The 22,374-nt window shown below is 49.3% G+C and overlaps 2 protein-coding genes across 27 annotated transcripts in view; both read right to left on the minus strand.

Moving 5' to 3' along the window:
* The window catches only part of AGO2 (argonaute RISC catalytic component 2), a 75,112-nt gene extending 72,539 nt beyond the window's left edge, over positions 1 to 2,573 (minus strand). The window contains exon 1 of one of the 2 annotated variants that reach the window (XM_081116291.1): positions 2,384 to 2,573. In XM_081116291.1, the coding sequence (XP_080972417.1) occupies positions 2,384 to 2,405 (22 nt within the window). In that variant the 5' untranslated portion in view covers positions 2,406 to 2,573. The remainder of the gene's footprint in view (positions 1 to 2,383) is intronic. The other variant, XM_081116292.1, reaches the window with a different exon arrangement.
* A 3,648-nt stretch (positions 2,574 to 6,221) lies between these two features.
* PTK2 (protein tyrosine kinase 2) overlaps positions 6,222 to 22,374 on the minus strand; it is a 168,616-nt gene continuing 152,463 nt past the window's right edge. For 6 of the 25 annotated variants that reach the window (XM_081116790.1, XM_081116789.1, XM_081116800.1 and 3 more), the window contains 5 exons: positions 17,080 to 17,119; positions 16,634 to 16,740; positions 12,422 to 12,577; positions 11,647 to 11,727; positions 6,244 to 11,415 (listed from right to left, as the gene is read on the minus strand). In XM_081116790.1, coding sequence (XP_080972916.1) covers positions 11,203 to 11,415; positions 11,647 to 11,727; positions 12,422 to 12,577; positions 16,634 to 16,740; positions 17,080 to 17,119 — 597 coding nt within the window. In that variant the 3' untranslated portion in view covers positions 6,244 to 11,202. Of the gene's footprint in view, positions 11,416 to 11,646; positions 11,728 to 12,421; positions 12,578 to 16,633; positions 16,741 to 17,079; positions 17,120 to 22,374 lie in introns of those variants that run through there. The other 19 variants (XM_081116793.1, XM_081116794.1, XM_081116808.1 and 16 more) reach the window with 9 other exon arrangements.

Consider the following 22,374-nt stretch of genomic DNA (forward strand, 5'->3'; position numbering starts at 1 on the left):
AACCTTCCAGCTGGGCAGAGCTGTGATGGCCCGTGCGCACCATGAGGGGACCCGCTCACATCCCCACGGAGATAACAGAGGGTGGGGGAGAAGTGGGGTGCAGGAGTTAGATTCCAGGTGAAAGCTATTTATTCTCAGAGTCAGGGACCTCTTCAGACAACTCTCAAGCCTTTGGGTCTCAGAGGCTACTTTGTAGCAAATCTGGGAGGGGGGTAACACAGTTAAGCTCAGTGAAACCAATAATCCCCTTGCAGAAGGCATTTGCTCAGAGAGTCTAAGATCTTCCAGTGGTTTTTAAAAAAAACCTAATTTATTCGCCTATGAAGGTTCAGGGCCACCGGAGAACCCATCCATCCCAAACCATAAACTCTTTCCAGTAGTTCAAAAATCTAGGAAACAGCAACATACCTAACTTTAGAGTCCACATAGTAATTCACACATGTAACAGCATTTGTAAAAGGCATAAATTAATTTACTTGGTAAGTTGTTTCATAAGTGTATTAAAATCGGAAGGAGCAAAACTATCTGTAATTTTCATACAATCCAGATCAAATGTCTTCTTGTTACCCTAAATTAGGAAACACACTTGAAAGTTTCATTGAAGAGACTCTATTCCAAAAATTCCTTTTAAACAAAATTAAAAGGCTTAATGTGTAGAATAAGACACAGCCTCACAGCTGTGTAATTACAGCTCACTCCTGCAGCCGGGAAGCTGGCTCCGGCCCATCCTGCCATTAGCTGAGAACTATCCTACAGACCCATTTATTTTCTCAAGCAAAGCTGTCCTGATTCCAGGGCAGGTTTATGTCCCCACCACGTGGGCCACAATACAGAGGCCTACACCACAGCAAGAGTCTTCCAAAGCAGTTAGTGACCAGAAGTGAGCTTGGAGTTTGGGGGAACCAAAGCATTTGTTAAAAAATGAAATAGGAAATATCACAGTGCAGAGCACATAGTAAGGCAAGCCGTGCCTCTGAGCTGTTTCCACGCGACCTGTGTGAGCCCACGCAACAACTTAGTCCAGGTGGAACAGGTATTTCTCACTGTGGGTCAAGGCCAAGAAACTGGCCGCCGCTCCTCTAAGGGGAGTGTACAGAGAGTCAGCCTGGGGGTCAGGCAGACTGGCCTAATGCTTGCTGGCCCTGTGACCTTGGCAAAGTCTTAACCTCTCTGAGCCTCTGTTGTCTACCTTTAAAATGAACACCACCAACTTAGCAAGCCGCCAGTGGCTTCAAGGATGTAAAACAACACAACAGCTTGACCTTCTTCAAGGTTCTTCACTTCTTCCCCGGCCTTCAACTTTTAAACCCAATATCTGAAGCACATGCAGTGCAGAGGCCAACGCCGGCGGGAGGGTTCAGCTGGGAGAGCCTCGGCAGTATGGGGGGGCCGCCCTGCATTTCAAGGTGGAGGGCCACCCCCAGAGCCTCGGAAGCCAAATCTGCCCCCAAGACCGTGACAACAGACCAGGAACCTTCCCCACAAGTCATCTCCCCGAGTCTTTAGTCACTTTGCTGAGCGGTCGGTCAGGCTCAGCCCTGGAGAAGCTTCTAACCAACTGACGCCAGAAAACACACCCGGAGGCCCAGGCCCAGCCTGCGGGCCGGCGCGGCCCCGGGGCCGAGCGTGGGGCCTCCGCGCCGACTCGGGGTCCGGGCGTCGGCCAGGCCGGCTGGGAGCCCGGGGGCCTGCGGCCGCCCGAGCCCGGCGGACAAAGGCACCGGCAGTGCCCGCGCGAGTGCCCGGGCCAGCGGGACACTGAGGGGCCACGTGCCGGCGGGGGTCGGGGAGCAGCCGCCTGGCGGCACTGGGCCCTCTCCTGGGCCGGCGAGCCAGCCGCCTTTCGGGCCGAGCATTTAAATGGGGGGGGGCTGCTTGTAGCACTTTAAATTTTTTTAGAACTTTTCCAAAGAAAGAGAGGCTGACGCGGGGGGGGTCCTGGGGAATCGACACGCGCCCCTCGGGCACAGCGGGAGCGCGGGCGGCGCTCGGCCCGGGCCGGGGCCGCCGCCCGCCCCCCGCGGCTGCGCCCTGACCGCGCGGGGCCGCACACGCTCCTCGGAGGGGCCGCCGCGAGCGAACCGAAACCGGGCGCGCTCCAGGCCGCCGCCCGGCCCGCCCCGCGCCCCCGCCTCCCCCGGGGCCCAGGCGCGGGCCTCGGGCCTACACGCGCCTCCCGCCCGCCCGGCCCGAGAGCCAGCGCGGGGCCCGGAGGCGCCGAGGGCGCGGGAGGCCGGGCCGCGCGCCCCCGACGACTCGGCCCGGGGGCCCGACCCAGGCCCCGGCCCCCGCCCGCCCGGCCCCCGCCAACCGCCCCCCGCCCCCGCCCCCGCCCGGCGCCGCGGGAGGAGCGCGAGCGGCCGCCGGGCCCGCGCGGACTCACCGGGGCCGGCTCCCGAGTACATGGCGGCGCCGCCGAGGGCTCCGGCCGAGAGGCGGCCGCGCGCCACGGGCCCCGACGCCGCGAGCGAGCCGCCGGCCGCACGATCCACCCGCGCGGCCGCCTCGCCAAACAGGTTTACCCGACGCGGCCGGGGGGCGGCGGAGGCGGCGGGCGCGGGGAGGGCGGGGCGCGGGGCGGGGCGGGGGCGGGGGACGGGGCGCGGGGCGGGGCGCGGGGCGGGGCGCGCGCGTCGGGGGCCCGCTGGGGACTCCTCGGTCCGCGGCCGCTGGGCGGGCGGGCGGGCGGGGCCCCGGGAGCGCCGCGGGGCGGGGCCGCGGGCGGGGGCGGGGGGCCCCTCGCAGCCACTCAGAGGGGCGACGTGGCCTCGGGGGCGGAGCGAGGCCCGCGCCGCGTCCCCGCCCGAGACTCGGGAGAAAGACGGAAACGCGGCCGGGTTTCCCGCCGCCTCCCCCGCGTGGGCCCGGCTCTGGCCGCCGGGAGTGGGGGGCCCGGCCCCCGCCACGTCGCCCCTCCCGGGCGGTGCCCGTCCGCGCGGCCGCCCGTGCTGGGCCCCGCAGCCCTCGCCCGGCTCTTTTGTTAAGTTATTAACGGAACCGGGACGTCGGCGGCCGGCTTCCGACCCGGAGCGTGAGCCCCCAGCTCGACCCCGCCGCCACCTCCCGGCCAAGCACCAGGCGACCCGTGTGAAACACTTAGTAAGTTTCGGTAAATGTTCGCCGCCGCCGGCGACGCGAGCGCAGACGCTGCCCGCGCCCCCCGCGCCCCCCGCGCCCCCCGCACTCCGCCCCCGCCGTGCCCCCCGCGCGCCTCCGGCCCCGCGGCCGCGCCGGGCTGTCCCCTCCGGCCCGCGCCCCCGCCCCCGCCGCCTCTCCCCGGGCAGCCCCCCGCCGCCCCCGCCCCCGCCCCCGCCGCCTTCCCGGGGCAGCCCCCCGCCGCGGCGCACCGAGGCCCGGGGGCGCGCCGCCTCGCTCCACCCTCGCGGCCCCGCCTCCACCCCCGGCTCGGAGCATCGGCACGTCGGGTGCAGGGGTGCAGCCCAGGGTGACGCGCAGATGAACCGGAGACCTGCCCTCCGAGCCCAGTAGGTGTATTACTAGTTCTTTGCAACCCCAAGGGCATCCCCAAAATAAGTGCCGTAAAAAGCCAGCATTTCCTCCAGAGAGAAACTTAAAGTGACATTAGTCTCCAAACTAACCATGGCCATGACCGGGAGCGAGTCGTGGCCCGTCCTTCCCTCTGAGGCTCCCCCAGCACCTCCGCTCTCACGGTGGACCGCGGGCCGGAGAAGCCCCTGAAATTACTTTCCTCCTTGACCGGCTCTCCGCCCGGCAGTCACCTCCTGTGAACACAGGTCTGATTTTGTGCCCGCTTTGCTCAAAACCCTTCATTGGCTCCCCGTCTCCATCTGCATGTGGCCCAAGCCCCGCACTTGGTTTCCGAAGCCCTGCCTGCTTCCCTAGCTCCCACCTCACCTTCCTCAGGCGCTTTCTCGGTGTTATTGTGAGAGTGGGTCTTGGCACAGTCATTTGGAAACCAGTGTGGGGTGGTGTCTGGAAGAGCTGGCCGCGGGGCCCTAGCTGGACAGATGCAGCTGTGGGGGGATGCTGGTCTGGACAGGCCTGGGAGCCCGGGGCGTGTACCACGAACAGCTCGGGAGAGCTGCACTTGTCCACAAAGGGGGGTCCAGCCTGACAGTGAGCCCCCTTCAGCTAAGCACAACCCGCATCACAACAGTGTTGGGTGAAAGAAGCTACAAGCCACATATGGTTCCATGTTCCAAAACAGGGCTCAAGGTTGCGTAATTAACAGTAAAAACCTAAGGAAAGACAGGATACTAGTTACCATGAGCTTCAGAATGGTGGGTACTGGTGGTGGGGGGGGTTGTGCTCTGACCAGAGAGGCCCTGGGGCTGTGGGGGTGGGGCACTCTCCCTCCATTGGCAAGTCTCTTAAGCTGCATTTATGGTTTGTGTACTTTTCTGTGCCTTTGCTATGTTTCACAACTGAGACATTTTAACCATGACTGTCGTCACTCTGCTGTCTGTGAACCTCTACACCAGCAGTTTTCAGCCTATGTGCCGCGGTACTCTGGCTTGCCACAAGAATTTTTAAAATATGCAATACCTGTTTAGTCAGGGGCACTGACCTCTTTTCCCTTAGATTGTCAAATAAAAAATGACAACAGCCCGGCCAGGTGTGGCTCAGCAGTTGAGCATCTGCCTAGGATCCAGGAGATTGAGGTTCAGTTCCAGGGCAGGGCACATGCTGGGGTTGTGGGCTCGATCCCCAGTAGGGGGCCTGCAGGATACAGCCAATCAATGACTCTCATCATTGGTGTGTCCCTCTCTCCCTCTCTCTCTCCCCCGTCCTTTCCTCTCTCTGAAATCCATAAAGATATATTTTAAAAAAAATAACAACAGCCAACGTAACAATGGCTGGTGGTGTGAATAAAAATACCTTTTTTTTGGTCAGATAGGCAAAAATATATATTTTTTGGTGTGCTGGAGAATTTTAGCAATTAGTGCATGTGTGACACAAGATGAAAAAGGTTGAGACTCGCTGCTCTACACCATGCACGGTGTTGCCTCCCCCAAATCTCCGAATGACTCACAGGCCTCACGCCTGCGGCTGCTACTGTAACATCTGGTCTCAGAAAGAAAGCAGGTTCCTGTCTTTCTGCTGGACTCTCTGCTTCTGAGCACACACATGGGGTTAAGTTTGTTGCCAGGGTTCCTTTGCAGAAGGTCAGGCCACACAGTGCCTCCCAGGCACGCACTTCTTTGTGTCGCTTCCCCGCCTAGAACACGTGCGACCCCTGCTGGTGGAGGGGTGCTGTCACCGCCCTGCCTGCCTCCTGATGCCCAACACCCGGGGACATGTCTCCCAAGTGCCCACCTCTCCCAAACTTAACCCTCCAACTCCCCTACCCCCACCCAGCTCCGGGGCCACAAAGTCAAACCAAGTTCCTCCTCTGGACCTGCTCTTCCTCCTATATCCCTGCATGGCCAGCACTCACCATCCATGAGGACAACCCCACGCCCTTTGCCTGCTTCCTCTCCTGCAAGCAGTGGTGCACTCAATCCACTTAATCAAGTCCAGCAGATTCTGGCTGTGACAGGGCTCTCCAGGCCCCTCCCACTGCTGCTGCCAACTCCTCCAGCCCTTTGTCCAACACTTGGATGTTGACCAGACAGGGCTGACTCGCAGGTCCTCTGGGGGCCAGTCTCTCTCCTTGGCACAATTCATTGCTCTGTATTTGGGGGTTCCTATGCTAAGACTGCAGGGTCCCCCGTGCTGGTCAGCCTCAAGTTTGCATGTCGGGTGCTGTGGTCCATACCAGTAACATGCTCTAGAGGCCAAGGCAGGGGAGGTGGCCACAGCGCCGTCCTGTGGTCATCACACCCACAATGCTCTCAATTCTGAGGCACTTAGTTTCTTCAAGATCAAAACTAATCAGTTCCAAAAATATGCACATGATAAAAGAGGGGTCAGGAGGTCAAATAAATTGGGAAGCACTGAGTTAAACACTAAACAGACTTACTCTTATTGATAACAAGCCTTCTCAGAGCCTTTAACAGAACATTGAGAATCAGGATTCCACAAAGAGGAAGGAGGGGAACAGACCGTTTGCAGCCTGTCCCAAACCCACTTGGCAACAGAAGGCTTTTTATCACAGGGTACCTTCAGGTTCCATGGAGCACACTTTGGGAAACACGGAGGTAGAAATCTTCCATGATCCCTTCCAGCTCTAATGCTCAAAGATTCTTTGAATAAAAATATTGGCTGACAGGCTGAATTAAAAACCCAAGAGCATGGTTGTGGATTGACAAATATTTCTATCATAGTAGGAACAAAATACATACCTAAGTAATTTCTGCACACGAAACCCAACATGACATAGAAACCACTTAGTTTGAACACATAAATCACTTTGCCTTTGTTTTTTGCACCCAACAGAGGCTAAGTCAAGAGTCCTGAGTATGCAAGCAAGCAGGGCCACACATCCAGGGGACACAAGGTCCTCTAGGGTAGTCCTTTCCTCTGCATCATGAGGAAAGGACAGCCAAGAAGTCACTAACACAAAGACACTGAAAAATTAACTGTAAATGAACAGCAAATTGAAATGTGAACACAAAACTTAAGTAGAAAATCTGTGGGACCCAGGGCTAGGCAAGCAGCTCTTAGACTTGACATTAAAAGCAGAGTCCATAGAAGAAAAATGGACACATCAAACTTCATCAGAATTAAAGCTGCTGCTCTGTGAGAGTCCCCGTTAAAGGGGTAAAATGACAAGCTGTAGTGGGAGAAAATACCTGCATACCAGAATCTGACAAAGGAATAATATGTAGAGTATACAAAGAACTCTCAAGTGCAACAGGAGAAAAGCAAACTGCATTTAACTTTTTAAAAATATGTTTTTATTGATTTCAGAGAGAGGAAGGGAGAGGGAGAGAGAGAGAGAGAAACATTGATGATGAAAGAGTCATTGATCGGCTGCCTCCACGCTCCCTACTGGGGATCGAGCCTACAACCCAGGCATGTACCCCAACAAGGAATCGAACCGTGACCTCCTGGTTCATGGGTGAACGCTCAACTGCTGAACCACACCGGCCAGGCGCAAACTGCATTCAGAACATGGGCAAAAGGCCTGGAGAGATTTTCACCAAAGAGGGACCTCAGGGCTAAGGGGCACATGAAAACATCACTGACCATTAGGGAAATGCAATGCTCATCTATCAGAGTGGCTAAAGTAAAAACAGTGACAGTATGTGCCCAATGCCATTGAGACTTGCTTATGTCATGAGTTACAAATTCAAGTGCATATTCCTCAAAGATCTTGGGATGAATGTGGATGTAAAGGGTGCAGCTTGCAGCATTTCCTGGAGTCAAAAGAGATAGATAAAAGCTATTTTAAGGGGGCTGGGGGGAGGTAAAAGTGGGTAATGGGGGATTTGATGGTGACAGAAGGAGACTTGACTTGGGGTGGGGAGCACACAATACAGTGTGCAGATGATGTATTATAGAACTGTACACCTGAAACCTATATAATTAGCCAATGTCACCTCAATAAATTAAATTTAAAAAGCTATTTTTCACTTTGGGAGAAACCATGAATTAAACATATACTATTTATCAAAGGGAGTAAAGCATGTAATAATGTAAACAAGTATCAATTTTTAACTCTCCCCAACACTCTTTTATACTGTGATTCTTATCATCTAGCATGATGTTTCTTTGAAATAATCAACTGATCAACTGTCATTTAATAAGGATTTTGGCTCTAAGGCAAATATTTTAAAGTTAATCATCATTCTATATACAATTGACAAAAATGAAACAAAATGAAACATCATAAACCTAGGAATAAATCTTATAAAAGACATTCACAACCTCTGCACAGAAATCTATAAAACATTTCTGAGTTTAATAAGACCTAAATGAATGGAGGGAGACAGCATGCTCCTGTATTGGGACTCATTAATGTAAAGATGTCCCCTGTCCCCAAACTGACCTATAGATTCAATGCAATTTCAATAGGTTTGTTTTTTTGTTTGGGTGGGGGGGATGTTTGACAAACTTATTTTACAATTTATGTGGAAATGTAAAGGGCAAAAATAACCAAGTCACTCTTGAGAAAGCAGCAGGTGGTGGAACTCGGCCTATCAGGTTATGAGGACTCGTGAACCCACGATTATTATGATAGACCAACGGGAGAGGAGAGAGGTCAGAAGGTGTGTGGACACTGGATGGATGATGAAGTTAGGACCTCAAAGCAATGGGGGAAGGATGGGCTTTCTGATTAATGGTGCTGGGACAACTGTTCGTCCATATGGAGAAATGCATCAAAACCCAATTCCAGGTGGATGACAGATGACATGCAAAAGCAGAACAGTAGCCCTGATCTGTGTGGCTCAGCTGGTTGGGTGCCACCCCTGCACCAAAAGGTTACTGGTTTGATTCTGTCAGGGCACATGCCTGGGTTTTGGGTTCAATACCGGGTTGGGGTTTTGCAGGAAGCAGCCAATCCACGTCTCACTCTCACATGGATGTTTTTCTCTTTCCCTCTCCCTTCCTCTCTCTTTAAAAAGCAATAAAAATTTAAAAAAAAATCTTAAAAAAAAAAAGCCCAAAAGAAAATATCATGAAAAAGAAAAATTAGAGGACTCACTACACTGTCAAGGCTCGGTATAAAGTGACAGCCATGCAGATGGTGTGGCTCCTGCAGAAAAGGTCTTTCCTGAGACTGGTATCAAATGTTCTTTTGTTTAGAGCCTCCAGGTCTCACCCAATATAGTCAGAAAGGTCTGGGGGGACATAAAAATATTAATTCATCTGTACCTTTGCCAATAAAATGTTTTTAAAATTCAAGTTTTTTATCACTTCTTTACATAAACGTATGTCAAACTCTTAGAGCTGCAAATCTAGGTTGGTTGATTTATGGAAAACGAAAGCCAAGCCCTTCCTCCTTGTCACACAGCTCAGCCAAACAAAAACCCTTTTGATTGGAAGGTGACTTCATTCTAGAATTCAAATGCATTTCCAGGAATATTCTGGAATCCACTGAGAATTAAGGGATGAATGTATTTTATAAGATAGGTTACTAAAAGCAGCCCAGATTAAATTGATAGAGGTCTATGGTAATTAATGTATCTATTACATAGTATGTCCCAAGAGCAAGAGAATAAGTCAACATGGTCTTTAACGGGACTTAGTTTATGGTATAACACAATGTGACACGTATCTGGAGTAACCTGCTTATGAAGCGAGGAGTATGACAGGCACGGATCTCCTTTGGTAAATGTGTGTGACTGTTAGTACTGATGTGTACTTTGGGCTTTTGAGATTAATTAAATGAGAATCACATATAAAAATCAAGTAACTCCATTCATTTAGTTACAAATCACGACTGGATTTTCCTATGGATTTAAAGAAATCTTATGGATTTTAAGCGATTGCTTAAAAACAATTGCTCTGGCAGCTCACATCTCGCACTTACTTTTTGCTGTTTGGTGCCTAATGTGAAGTATTTGATAAGACGAAATAAGATGAGGGCTGATTAATGCCCATCCAATACGAAAGAGACTGTGGAAGTTTGAGCTGGGTTTTAGCCAATGTATCTTGAAGAAGATCCCAAAAAACACTACAGTGAGGTTTCAGTTATCAGTGTCACTGTGTCAACTCTCTGAAGGGCCTTTCTCTTTCCACCTGGTGACATGCCAACTAGGGTGAGTCCTGAGGTGTGGCTGTCATGGCTGGGAGGGAGGAGGGCCCCTGGCTTCTAGTGAGTGGAGGCCAGGCATGCTGCTAAGCACCCTGCAGTCCATAGGGCAGCCCCTTGAGCTTGTCCAGGTGCAGTCAATGTCACATAACCCCAGCAGGAACTGGTGTGCATGCAGGAAAACCTGGATTCACCTGGGGGACATTTCCTCCAGTCCCCTCCCCCTGGAAGCCCTGGTCTTGGCCTAACCCTTCTGAGTCCCCAGTTCTATCTGCTTTGCTCCATGTCCAGGGTGGGTCTGGGGGACCCACTGCTGACAATTCCCTTCACATGGGGACTCTGGAGAAGTGGTGTCCCCAAGGCTGGAGATACATGATGACACCAGGATTGCCCAGGGACTCCCTTCATGGGTGACATGGCCCCTATCTTGTTTTCTGCATTTAGTAAGATGGAGCGAACAGGTGACTTGTAAAGGCCGCCTTTCTGTGGTAGTAACCTTGACTTGTCTAGAAGGCAAAGAAAGAAAAGAAACTGATAAATTACTGAGAGCTTTCCTGTGTGTTACTTCATCTGACAAGTCACCTGAAAAGTTTTAAATGGTTTGAAGGAAAAGAACGAAAAGAAAGGCGATTATACTGGAACCTTTACTGGTAACACCTTTTTAATAGGTCAAAGTAACTGTACAGTTCATTATATTCTTCCTGAGAATAATTTATATCCCCCAACAAACTAAAGGGAGGGTGTAGTTCTCAAAGGTACTGAGCAGAGTAGGTGGTAGCTGGACAGCAGAGAGCACTGTCTCTCGGTTTGCTGACCCCCTCCTGGGAAGACAGACACAAGGAAGGTTAGTGAGCTCCAGCGGCTGTAAAATAGTCAACATGGCTTTACTCTTTCTTTATAAATTATATAAAAATGGAAACGGAGACGGTTCCAGAACCTCTTCTCAATGCAATTTGGAGGGGCTCTGGTACAAAGCATTTCTGCTCCCAAAGAACATTGCTACAAAAACTGGCACATTATTCTGGTGAAAAGAGTGTTTTTAGTGTGTTCTACAGCTAGTTTCCAAACACTTCACAGACCCACGTGAAAGGAAAAGGCAGAAAAAATGAAAGGGCTGTAGTTCTTTTTCTGAAATGACTCAAGTCTTCAAAATATAGCTTTTATATTCTTTCTTTGTAAAGTGGTATCAGCATATTGCAACCGAAGTGCTCTGCCGACCGCAAACGTTCCAGTCTGGGTACTACTGGATCGCCCCTCATCCTCTTGCTTCCCAGCAAGTTCTGGCCGTTCCCATGGAAACATATCCTACAGTCTCTTCATGATCCCTAAAAGCTTCTCATGGACAGTTTCATTCTCAGAAAACCACCACATTTTGGATCCTGGACTTTTCTGAACATCATGATTCAAAAAAAACAAAACAAAAAATGAATCCAAATCAAAATGTGGTTAAACTTATGAGATTATCAACCAGCTGTCAGGTCAAAAGTGTTGGTGCGGTCAGTGCTGGCACTGAGGATGGCGTCCCTGGCTGCTGGTGGCACACGGACAGATGTTGGAAAGAAGCAAGGGGCTCCTTGGGCTCAGTGTGGTCTCGTCTGCCCCAGCATCTTCAGTCTGGCCTGGTCAATGACGTCCAGCAAGTTCTTGGCATCTACGGCCAGGGCATGAGCAGCAGTCAGCATCTGCTTCTTGTACTCCTGCTGCAGGCTGGTCATGACGTACTGCTGGGCCAGCTTCATCTTGTTGATGAGCTCGCCTAGGTCTGAGTTCAGCAGCTTCTGGGCCATCTCGATCTGGAAGGATGAGAGAGGTCAGGAGAGTCGCTCCAGTGAGCTTTTCTGGGGATTTTCATGTACCTCTTAGGTGCCACCAGGAGAAAAGACATTCTTTTCAGCCCTTAAAAGCCATGGGATGTGAGTCACTGCACAGTGAGGAGCTACCAAGGGTATTGTTTAAACTGCATAAGCATGGATCCAACCCAGGGTGTCCCCACCTGCATGTCCCAGAGCAGGTGCTGTGCCTACCTCACGGTGAGTGCTGGCTGGCAGGCTGGGGATGGTCTCATCCACAGTGGCCAACAATGTCCGCAGGGCCAGGCCAACTTCCTACCAACAGGACCACATGGTCAGGTCACACAAGGCACTGCATGCAGCATGGAGCTTTTCCTTTATTACAATATTTCTGTTTATTTCCCTCGGTGCTGAGCCTGACCTTTTAAGTTATGAGGCAATCCCCCTTCCCCCCCCATAGGTCCAGCTCTCTGATACCAGGGCTTGACTGCCCTGGGGAACAGGGTGAGGAGCGGACACTCACGTGAGAAAAGGGTCTGGGCAGAACAGGGCTAGAGCCCTGTTTTCCTTGTCATCTGGTGCTTCTACCCACACTATGCCACCACTTGCTCGCCCTCTAGGGTCAGATGTTACCGGACACACATCTCCTCAGAGTGCTCCCTGAATCTGTTCTCCCCTAGGTACTTTCTATGGCTCAGGAGGCCAGCCAAGAGGTGTCACGACTGCCACAGTGCAGGCCTACACTGAACCAGTCTGCACGCACTGAATTGTGTGCAGACGCCACCACACAGAGCACTCTTTTGCCTCTTGCTTTCTTCACTCAAGAACGCATGTGGGAGCAGTAACTGTGAAATGACTGTCGCCCCAGGACATTCCCCTCCTAGGGTCTCGGACAGGAGCAGCAATTCCTATGACGGTGGTTGTGGTGCAACACAGTCCCACCAAGGGGCCATAGCCTCCCTGAGCAGTCAGGACGCTATTCTCCTGGGACACGGTGTGATGGTCTTACCTTCACCATGGGGACATACTCCTCAGGCGGGGCTGGCTGGATCTTGCTGGACATTTCAATGACAGCCTTCACCAGGCCCGTCACGTTCTCATACACCCTGTCATTGGAGCGGTCCAGGTTGGCAGTGGGTGGGGGGCTGATTTCCTGGGGCTGAAGCTGCCAACACAGAAGCCGGTTATCTTTCTATTGTCCAGGAGGTGGCGGCATATCACCTCAACTGGGTTAGGGAAGGGCTTTAAAAGAGATCAAAGCAGATCGCAGAACTGATTTTCTTGTTTGTATGGGGTCAAGTTCACTGTGAGGATGACAGTGACATGACTCATCCCAGCAACATACATGAGATCATCATTTTTCCAACTTTGAACTCAGTTAAAGGAAATGATATGGAATCACGTTATACTAAAAAGCCCCAGATTCTCTCAGAGAAGTGATTCGACATCCCCCCAGAATCATTCACCCAAAGAGAAAGAATCCATATCTTACACCCCACTGAGGATTTCAGAGAAGCTGGCAAAGGGGTCAAGCGTTCTGCATTAGACAAACAATTTCCACTTGGTTTGAATTCTGCAGTAGAAACTATATGGCTCAGCTGAGTTGCCTCAAGCCACCTAGGGGAGAGCTATTTCTTGTAGGATTACATACAGCAGACAAACACCGTCCCTTAACCAGACACTGTTTGCAACCCTGCTCAGGTGAAGGCCTGTGGTTGTGCCCTTGGAACAAGTGCTGCACTTCCCGGGGAGTAGCCTCAGCTCCCTCATAGGAAGGGACATATGTGAAATGACCACCCAGTGCCCGGAAACAGAGACATCACCAGATGTTATCCAAGATAAGCTGAGCGCTGAGTTAAATGGGGGTCTCTGGGAGATCTACAATGGTAATTTAAACAGTAAACTGGCAACAATGGGCCCCACCGGACAGCCCCTGTGTCTTTGCAGAGGCAAATTCAGTCCACAGCTGTGTGACCATAAGAATCTGCTGCCTGGGCTCAGGCTACAGGGTTAGGTGCCCATTTCTGAGCTCTCGGGCAGCCTCTGCCCAAGGAACCTGAAACTCGGGCATGAGACAGAAATGGACAATAGTTCAACGCTGCAGAGCTGTTCCCGTCTCTCGCTCTGGCAACTAGAACCACTGCTGCCAGTATGAACCAAGCACAAGTGCCCTCCCCAGGCCCGGATTTCTGGTCCAGTCACATGCAGAGCGCTGGGTGTGATAAAGAGCTGGACAGACACACAGACAAGATGTGCTTACCCTCCATGGCTATTGTCGAACGGAAGGTGAGGAAAGGTTAAAGAAATTATCAGAGAGAGGGAAAAAAGAAAAACAGTATTAATAAAGGCAGCAGACAAAACCCCGGTAAACACACGAGCAGGTAAGCAGGAGTGCCCATCTGCCGGCTCTCAGCTTGCTGCAACTGAGCAGAGCTGCGGGCCACACTCAGGTTACCGGCACATCAGTGCAGGTCTGCCATGCACCACTCCTGTTTCCATGAAATAAACCTGGAAACAACATGCAAAGCCCAAGGACAATCTGGCAGCCGTGCAAGAATCAAAAGAATCAGGTCTTCAAAAAGGAAGAAGTAGTTATGTTTGTGACCACTAACTGGGCCCTGAGTGACTCAGAGGAACCACACAACCCGGCCTCTGAGCTCTAGCCCCAGCCCCCTTGGAAACGGCTGCACCACAAAAGCAGGTTCCTGGACTGAGCTGGGCTTAAGGACGTTAGGAGGTTATTTTAAAAACAAAAACAGAAACCCTTCTTTTGAAGCACTTCTTATGGTTTGGTTCCCTAAACTTACAAGTTTGATTTAATGCTTTTCTCTACAGCTTGAAGCAAGGCTACTCTACTGTGATGTAAGAGCAAAACTACCTGGGGAAATGGGGTCTCCTGTCCTCTGCTTAGAACTGTCTGAAGGAGGAGCCCTCGGGTGTGTCAGTGCAGCAGAATCCTGAATGTGCTGTGTGCGGGCACGAGAGATGGGGTCACTTGGAGCAGCATCGCCCTGCAGTGTTTGTGCCTTCCGCACCAAGGGTCCGTGCGGTCCTGTGAGGGCAGGATGCCTGGGCAGACCAGACCAGCTGAAAGGGACTTCCTGAAAAGCGTTAGGCAGAGCTTGTCCACATGCACCACATGGCTCTGGACTCCAGGAGGGGAGGTGCTTATTACAGCATCTCTGCTTCTGCACCTCTTCTTTGCCCACTCCTGTCACAGAGGCCATGGTGCCGCCAGGGACCATTTGCAGTGACACTCCCAAAGCAAAAGCTTAGTGTGAACAGATATCTGTTACTGGCTTCCTATTTTCTGGAAATTTCCTATTTCTTGATAATGTGGAGACACCCAGCAGGTGGTTAGTTTAAACCTGCGTAGACATGACCAATTCCAACCACTTGGGTGGGGGCTGCTTAAAGCCTCAGATAATTCAGAACCGAAACGGAAAGCCACCAAGGAAAAACTGACACTGCTTTTTGGCTAACTGCAATTTGGGCGAGATGTTATACCTAGTTGAAGGTGAGCATTTCTGTCTAATACAGTAGTGTTCTCTTAGGCTGATTTGATAATCTGTACCAAACAATGGGTAATGAATAGAGACACACTTCACACTAATTATTAAAAACTTGTCACTTCATACTTAAGCACACTATTCCATTAAGATTTTGACTTGCTTACTATCCTGTATTAGGGGACTTCCCAGTTACATTTACTCATACGTTATTCCCACTGTGAAAGTGAGTATATGTCAGAATTCTAAGCTGGTATCTGATCTACTTCTAACGTTGGTTTTCATTGTAACATGAGCCATTTTGAAAGTTTGCTCTGTGGCTTATGAAAATGAAAAAAGTACATTAACCTAATTTGCCCTCTTTCCTTTCATTTATGTCAAGAACCCACCCTAATGTGGGTTCCTCTGCTCCTCCCCAGAGAATACCTGGTGCCAGCAGGGTCACAGGGAGGCCGAAGGAGCTGGGGTCCACTGACACCAGGCCCGAGACTGAGTTCCAGGACCAGTGCTCTGATCCCCGACCCCTGCCCGCCCGCCTGCTAGGAGCTGGCCCTGGGCTGTTGGCTGCCTCATACTGAGCCTTGAGATGACATTTTTTGGTCCCCAGCACTGACTCTGACTCCTCAAGACAGGGAGCTTTAGAGGCACCTGGGAGCACAAGCGCACCTGCAGACAGCAGGACTATAGCTAAATGCTGGCTCAGTGACTGGGAGGCCAGAACCTTGAACACACCCTGTAACCTCTGCAATCCTTGGCCATCTCATGTGAAAAGTGGGAGAAGTACCACCACTGATGCTGTGAGGCCGACATGAGCATGTGAACACATGGGACAGGCTGTCATGGCACTCAGCCTAGACAAGGCACTCCACAAGGGGTGGCTATCAGTGAACCTGAGTTTCTCAGTGACACTGTGGTCATCAGGCTCTAAGATGCCATCCAGTGTAAGATGCATCTCTACAAAAAAATGCTGCCAATGAAACCAACACACCATCCTGATTTTAGAGATAGCAAAACATGAAAAAAAAGTATCTCAGAATTGAGAAATAGAGTGAATTTGAGAGGTAACTGCTCCCTACTAGAAAGCACAGATTGCCTCTCCTCAAATGGGCATGACAGAGAAGAAGATTCTCTCCCAAGGTCCCCAGTGAGCCCAGCACCCTATGGCCCTGCTCACACCACCCTGGCAGGTGGCGGCAAGTGAAGGTTCTGTGCCATGGAGAAGCTCCTGGTCATCTGCACCCGAGCCTCACAGTCCCTGGTTGGGGGACAGCTCTACACAGCACAGGCTGCTTTTACAAACGTAGTTCTGGCCTTGGATGGAAAACAATGAAAGTTTCCACTCAGCAACACTGACAAACTTGAAGACAGCCTACGGAAGGTCTTACTTACCCCAGCATCCTGGTTTAATTAATTTTTAAAACCAGAAGCCATCCCAGCACTTTATTCCAAAGCAACATTCTCCTGATAGGATGAAGACGTACTAAGAAAGTTAGGATCTGAGTGAGGCCCTAGAACTCTGTGACGTGAGAGAGAAATGGAAAAGATTTTCAGTAAAGCTTGTTCCTGACACTCAGAGGGGTTTGGAACCAAACAGAGCTGAGTCTGCAGTCTACGGCAATGCCACCCTGCGGTCCCGCCCTTAGCACAGAGTTGTCAATCAAGATAGAATGGACTCCACAGAGCCTTGAGCAGAGCCCAGGCTTCACACTCACCTTGACGCCCTCATTGTAACTGTCCCCAGGGCTGCTAAGGCTGGCAAGGCTGCCCAGGTGCCCGGGGGCTCCGGGGCGTGGTGGCTTCTTTGGCGGACCTGCAGGATCTGGAAAAGGGAATGGGTCTCATTAAGTAATGCACTTTCATAGAGAGCATGTATGCAGCTCCCACACACATGCACACACACACGGTCCTGCTATCACAGCACATGCTCCTCTTGGAGAGGCAGCCTGCTGGGGCATCTCTGGTAGATAGTATAGTAAGTTCACTCTCCAGCCTTCTTGGCATGGGCTGAATTCGGGAAACATCACACTTGCTGTGGCTCACAGAGGGAACCGTGATAAAAAATCACAAAGTATTCCAAAGCTAAGAAAGTTATACATTTAAAGCCCACTCTCTCCAAATTATACAAACATCTTGATACACAATTTCTTTTTTCATTTACCTGGTTTCCCCACAGGCTGATAAATGTGTTGGTTTCCAGTCTGTGGGAACAAAAAGTTCAGTCAGCACACCAGTTGGCACAGCAGGGTCGTGGCCACCCCTCCCTTGCCCTCTCCACCCTCCCCTTGAACATCTGTGCTAAACACTGGGTTCAAACACCACCAAGATAAAGGGCAGGGGGGACAGGCTGCTTTAAGGACTCAGATGGGGTGGGGAGGTTAGGCAAATAAGCAAATAATGCTAACAGGGCATGACAGGAGGGCCGTGGCAAAAGCAAGCGTGGAATATAGTCACAACTAATTTAAAATTCTCTTTAAAAAAATGGCATCCATGGATGTCTCAGGAGTGTGGTGAAATCAGACCTTCCCAGCTTCGGGCTCTTCAGGAAGCCTCTCGCACCCTCCTCACCACTCTCATTACAAGAAGGGATGCGATGGGGAACAATGATGACAAGAAGACATTTCATAGCACTGGGGTGTCTAGACACCCCACGTACCCATGTTGTCCTTGTCACTGGAAGTCCTGTGTGTGTCAGGACCTGGTGTTACACCTCCATCTGCTCTGGACACAGCCGTAGGCCAACCCAAGAAGCCCAACCATTAGCCTTGAACTTCTGTGGCAAGGACAGCTTAAGAAGGCAGTTCTACTTAGGACCAGACCAACTTCAGGTTGGCATGCCGGCAATCACACTTATGACAACTTACTCTCAAGGAAAAGATATATTTTTAGAACTCATTCTACTTGTGGAGAGAGATTTCCTTGCTTATTTTACAATAATAAGCTGGTTTATATATACATATACTTCAAGCTACTTTCTGTTCTAGAGGTCTCTTCTTTAAAGTGCACACAATTCAAACTGCACCGCCAGCCAGCACTCAAACTTGCAAAGCCCTCCGAGCCAGGAGGTGTGCAGAGCAAGGAGCCCTTACCAACTGGCTTTGGTGCAGCACTCAGCTTACCTGTCACTCATCTGCTGGAGTTACTAACACTGCCTTGTTCTGGGCACAAAGCAGGCCCCCCCTGCTGGTGCCCAAAGAGGTGGAGGGAGAGGAACAGACAAAAGATGACAGCACCTCCCAGGGCTGTGAGCAGGCTGTGCCCAGTTAAAAAGGAGCTGGGGGGTGGGGGTGCAGGAAAGTGTGGTTTCAGTAGGAAGGTCAGGCCATTTGAGAACATGACCTCTGAGCAGACCTGAGGTGGGGAAGTAGAGGTGTGAGGAGCCAGGTGGCAAGAGCAGCAGCGGGCGAATGAGAAGGGCAGGGGAAGCGTGGCCCAGCCTTTAGAAACAGGGCTGTGCTGTGCCAACTGACCTGGGCCACAAAACACACACATTTTATTTTTTAAAAAATATTACAGATGTTCCTTTTTCTCCCCATTGACCCATTCCCCACCGTCCCACCCCCCTCCCCAGTCCCCCTCCACACCACTGTCCGTGTCCTTGGGTTGTGCATATACGCATATAAATTCTTTGGTTACTCTCTCCCCCTCCACCCACCCGCCCTCCTCCATCCCTCTGACATTTATCAGTCTGATCCATGCTTCCATGTCATTGAATCTATTCTGTTCATCAGTTTATTAAGTTCTTTAGATTCCACGTATAAGCGAGATCATGTGATGTTTGTCTTTCTCTGCCTGGCTTATTTCACTTAGCATAATATTCTCCAGGTCCATCCATACTGTCCCAAAGAGTACCAGATCCTTCTTCTTTACAGCTGCGTAGTATTCCATGGTGTAAATGTCCCACGGCTTTTTATCCACTCATCTGCTGATGGGCACTTGGGCTGTTTCCAGATCTTAGCTATTGTAAATTGCGCTGCTATGAACATAGGGGTGCATATATTCTTTCTGATTAGTATTGCAGGATTCTTAGGATATATTCCTAGAAGTGGAATCACTGGGTCAAAAGGAAGCTCCATTTTTAATTTTCTGAGGAACCTCCATACTGTTTTCTATAGTGGCTGCACCAGTCTGCATGCCCACCAGCAGTGCACCAGGTTCCCCTTTCTCCACACCCTCGCCAGCACGTTGTTTGCTGATTTGTAGATGGAGCCATTCTGACAGGTGTGAGGTGATACCTCATTGTGGTTTTAATTTGCATCTCTCTGATTATTAGCAAAGTTGAGCATTTTCTCATGTGTCTCCTGGAGTCTGTGTGTCCTCTTTGGAGAAGTGTCTATTTAGGTCCTTTGCGCATTTTTAATTGGGTTGTTTGTCTTTCTCTTGCTGAGAAGTATGAGTCCTTTGTACACTTTGGAAATTAGCTCCGTATCAGATTCATCCTTGGCAAATGTTTTCCCAGACCATGGGGTTCCTTTGTATTTTGAGGCTGTTTTCTTTTGCTGTGCAGAAGCTTTTTAGTTTGATGTAGTCCCATGTTTATTTTTTCTTTTGTTTCTCTTGCCCTAGGAGATGTATCAGTGAAAATTCCACTATGTGAGATATCTGTGACTTTACTGCCTGTTTTCTTCCAGCATTTTTATGGTTTTGCAACTTACATTTAAGTTTTTTATCCATTTTGAGTTTATTTTTGTGTATGGTGAAAGTTGGTGGTCTAGTTTCATTTTTTTGCATGTACCTGTCCAATTTTCCCAGCACCACTTATTAAAGAGACTGTCTTTACTCCATTGGATGCTCTTGCCTCCTTTGTCAAATATTAACTGACCATAATGGCGTGGGTCTATTTCTGGGGTCTCTGTTCTGTTCCATTGACCTATATGTCTGTTTTTGTATCAATACCAGGCTGTTTTGATTACAATGGCTTTGTAATAGAGTTTGATGTCCGGTAAAGGGATCCCTCCCATTCTGTTCTTTTTTTAAAAAATATATCTTTATTGATTTCAGAGAGAGGAAGGGAGAGGGGGAGAGAGAGATAGAAACATCAATGATGAGAGAACCATTGATCGGCTGCAGCCCGCAACCCAGGCATGTGCCCTGACCGGGAATCGAACCCTGATCACCTGGATCCTAGGTCGAAGCTCAACCGCTGAGCCACGCCCGGCTGGGCCATTCTGTTCTTTTTTCTCAAGATGGCTGCAGCTATTCGGGGTCTTTTTTGGTTCCATATAAATTTTCAAAATGTTTGTTCTAGATCTGTGAAATATGGAGATTTATTTCATATAAATTACCCAAAGCAATTTATAAATTCAATGGAATTTATAAATTGCTTTGGGTAGTATGGACATTTTAACGATGTTAATTCTTCCAATCCATGAGCATGGTATATTCTTCCACTTGTTTATATCTTCCTCTATTTTTTTTTCAGTGTCATGTAGTTTTCCGAGTACAGGTCTTTTACATCCTTGGTTAAGTTTATTTCTAGGTATCTTATTTTTTTAGTTGCAACGGTAAATGTTATTGTTTTAGTTTTTCTCTCTGAAAGTTCATTGTTGGTGTAAAGAATGCCATTGATTTCTGGATGTTGATTTTGTATCCAGCTACCTTGCCAAATTTGTTTATTAAATCTAGTAGTACTTTGATGGAGTCTTTAGGGTTTTCTATGCACAATATCATGTCATCTGCAAATAATGGCAGTTTTGTTTCCTCCTTACCAATTTGGATGCCTTTTATGTTTTCTTCCTGTCTGATGACTGTGGCAAGGACTTCCAATACTATGTTGAATAAGAGTGGTGAAAGTGGACACCCCTGTCTTGTTCCTGTTTTTAAAGGAAATGGTTTTAGTTTTTGACCATTGAGTATGATGTTGGCTGTAGGTTTGTCATATATGGCCTTTATTATGTTGAGGTGTTTCCTATATTCCCACTTTGCTGAGAGTTTTTATCAGAAATGGGTGCTGGATTTTGTTGAATGCTTTTTCTGCATCTGTTGATATGATCATACGATTTTTGTCCTTCATTGTGTTTATGTGATGTGTCACATTTAGTGATTTGCGGATATTGTACCAGCCTTGCATCCCCGGAATAAATCCCACTTGGTCATGGTGTATGATCTTTTTAATGTATTGCTGGATCCGGTTTGCTAGTAGTTTAGTGAGGATTTTAGCATCTGTGTTCATCAGGGATATTGGCCTGTAATTTTCTTTCTTTGTAGTGTCTTTATCTGGATTAGGATGATGCTAGCCTCATAAAAAGAGTTTGGGCCCGGCTGGGCGTGGCTCAGCGGCTGAGCGTCAACCTAGGATCCAGGCGATCAGGGTTTGATTCCCGGTCTGGGCACATACCCAGGTTGCAGGCTCGATCCCCAGTTGGGGGCGTGCAGGAGGCAGCAGATCAATGACTCTCTCATCATTGATGTTTCTCTCTCTCTCCCTCTCCTTTCCGCTCTCTGAAGTCAATAAAGATATATTAAAAAAAAATTAAAAAATGAGTTTTCCCTCCTCTTGAATTTTCTGTAATAGCTTTAATAGAATAGGTGTTAATTCTTCTTTGAATGTTTGGTAAATCTCACCTGTAAATCCATCTGGTCCAGGACTTTTGTTTTCTGGGAGTTTTTTGATTACTGCTTCAATTTCGTTAGTTGTTATCAGCCTGTTCAGGTTTTCTGCCTCTTCCTGATTCAGCTTTGGAAGGTTGTATGCTTCTAGGAATTTGTCCATTTCACCCATGTTGTCCAGTTTGTTGGCATATAGTTGCTTGTAGTATTTTCTTACAATCCTTTGTATTTCTGTTGGGTCAGTTGTTATATCGCCTCTTTCACTTCTGATTTTATGTGGGTCTTCTCTCTTTGTTTCTTGGTGAGTCTGGCTAAAGGTGCATCAATCTTATTTATGTTTTCAAAGAACCAGCTCTTGGTTTCATTGATTTTTTGTAATTTTTTTTTTAGTCTCTATGTCATTAATTTCTGCTCGGATCTTTATTATTTCCTTCCTTCTACTTCCTTGGGGTTTTTCTTGCTGTTCTCATTCTAGTTCTTTCAGTTGTTGTGTTAGATGGTTCATTAGAGGTTTTTCTTGTTTCTTGAGATAGGCTTGTAATGCTATGAATTTTCCTCTCAGGACTGCTTTCGCCGTGTCCCACAGATTTTGGGTTGTTGTCTGTTCATTTTCTTTTTTTTCCATGAAGTGTTTGCTTTCTTCCTTGATCTCACTGGTAACCCATTCACTGTTTAATAACATGCTATTTAGCCTCCATATGTTTGAATATTTTTGAGTTTTTTTATAGTGGTTGATTTCTAGTTTCATGGCATTGTGAACACACACATTTTAAAAGGTTTGAAAAACAGAATTTCTGGTTGATTCTCAGGTAGCAGGAAAGTTCAACGAACTAGAATATTCTATTCTCAGAACATTCTGGATGAATTCAGCATTGTATGTACAAGGCACTGTGCTAGGCAGTTACAC

Source organism: Miniopterus schreibersii (assembly GCF_964146895.1).
Source record: "Miniopterus schreibersii genome assembly, chromosome: 17".
NCBI classification, from domain to species: domain Eukaryota; kingdom Metazoa; phylum Chordata; class Mammalia; order Chiroptera; family Miniopteridae; genus Miniopterus; species Miniopterus schreibersii.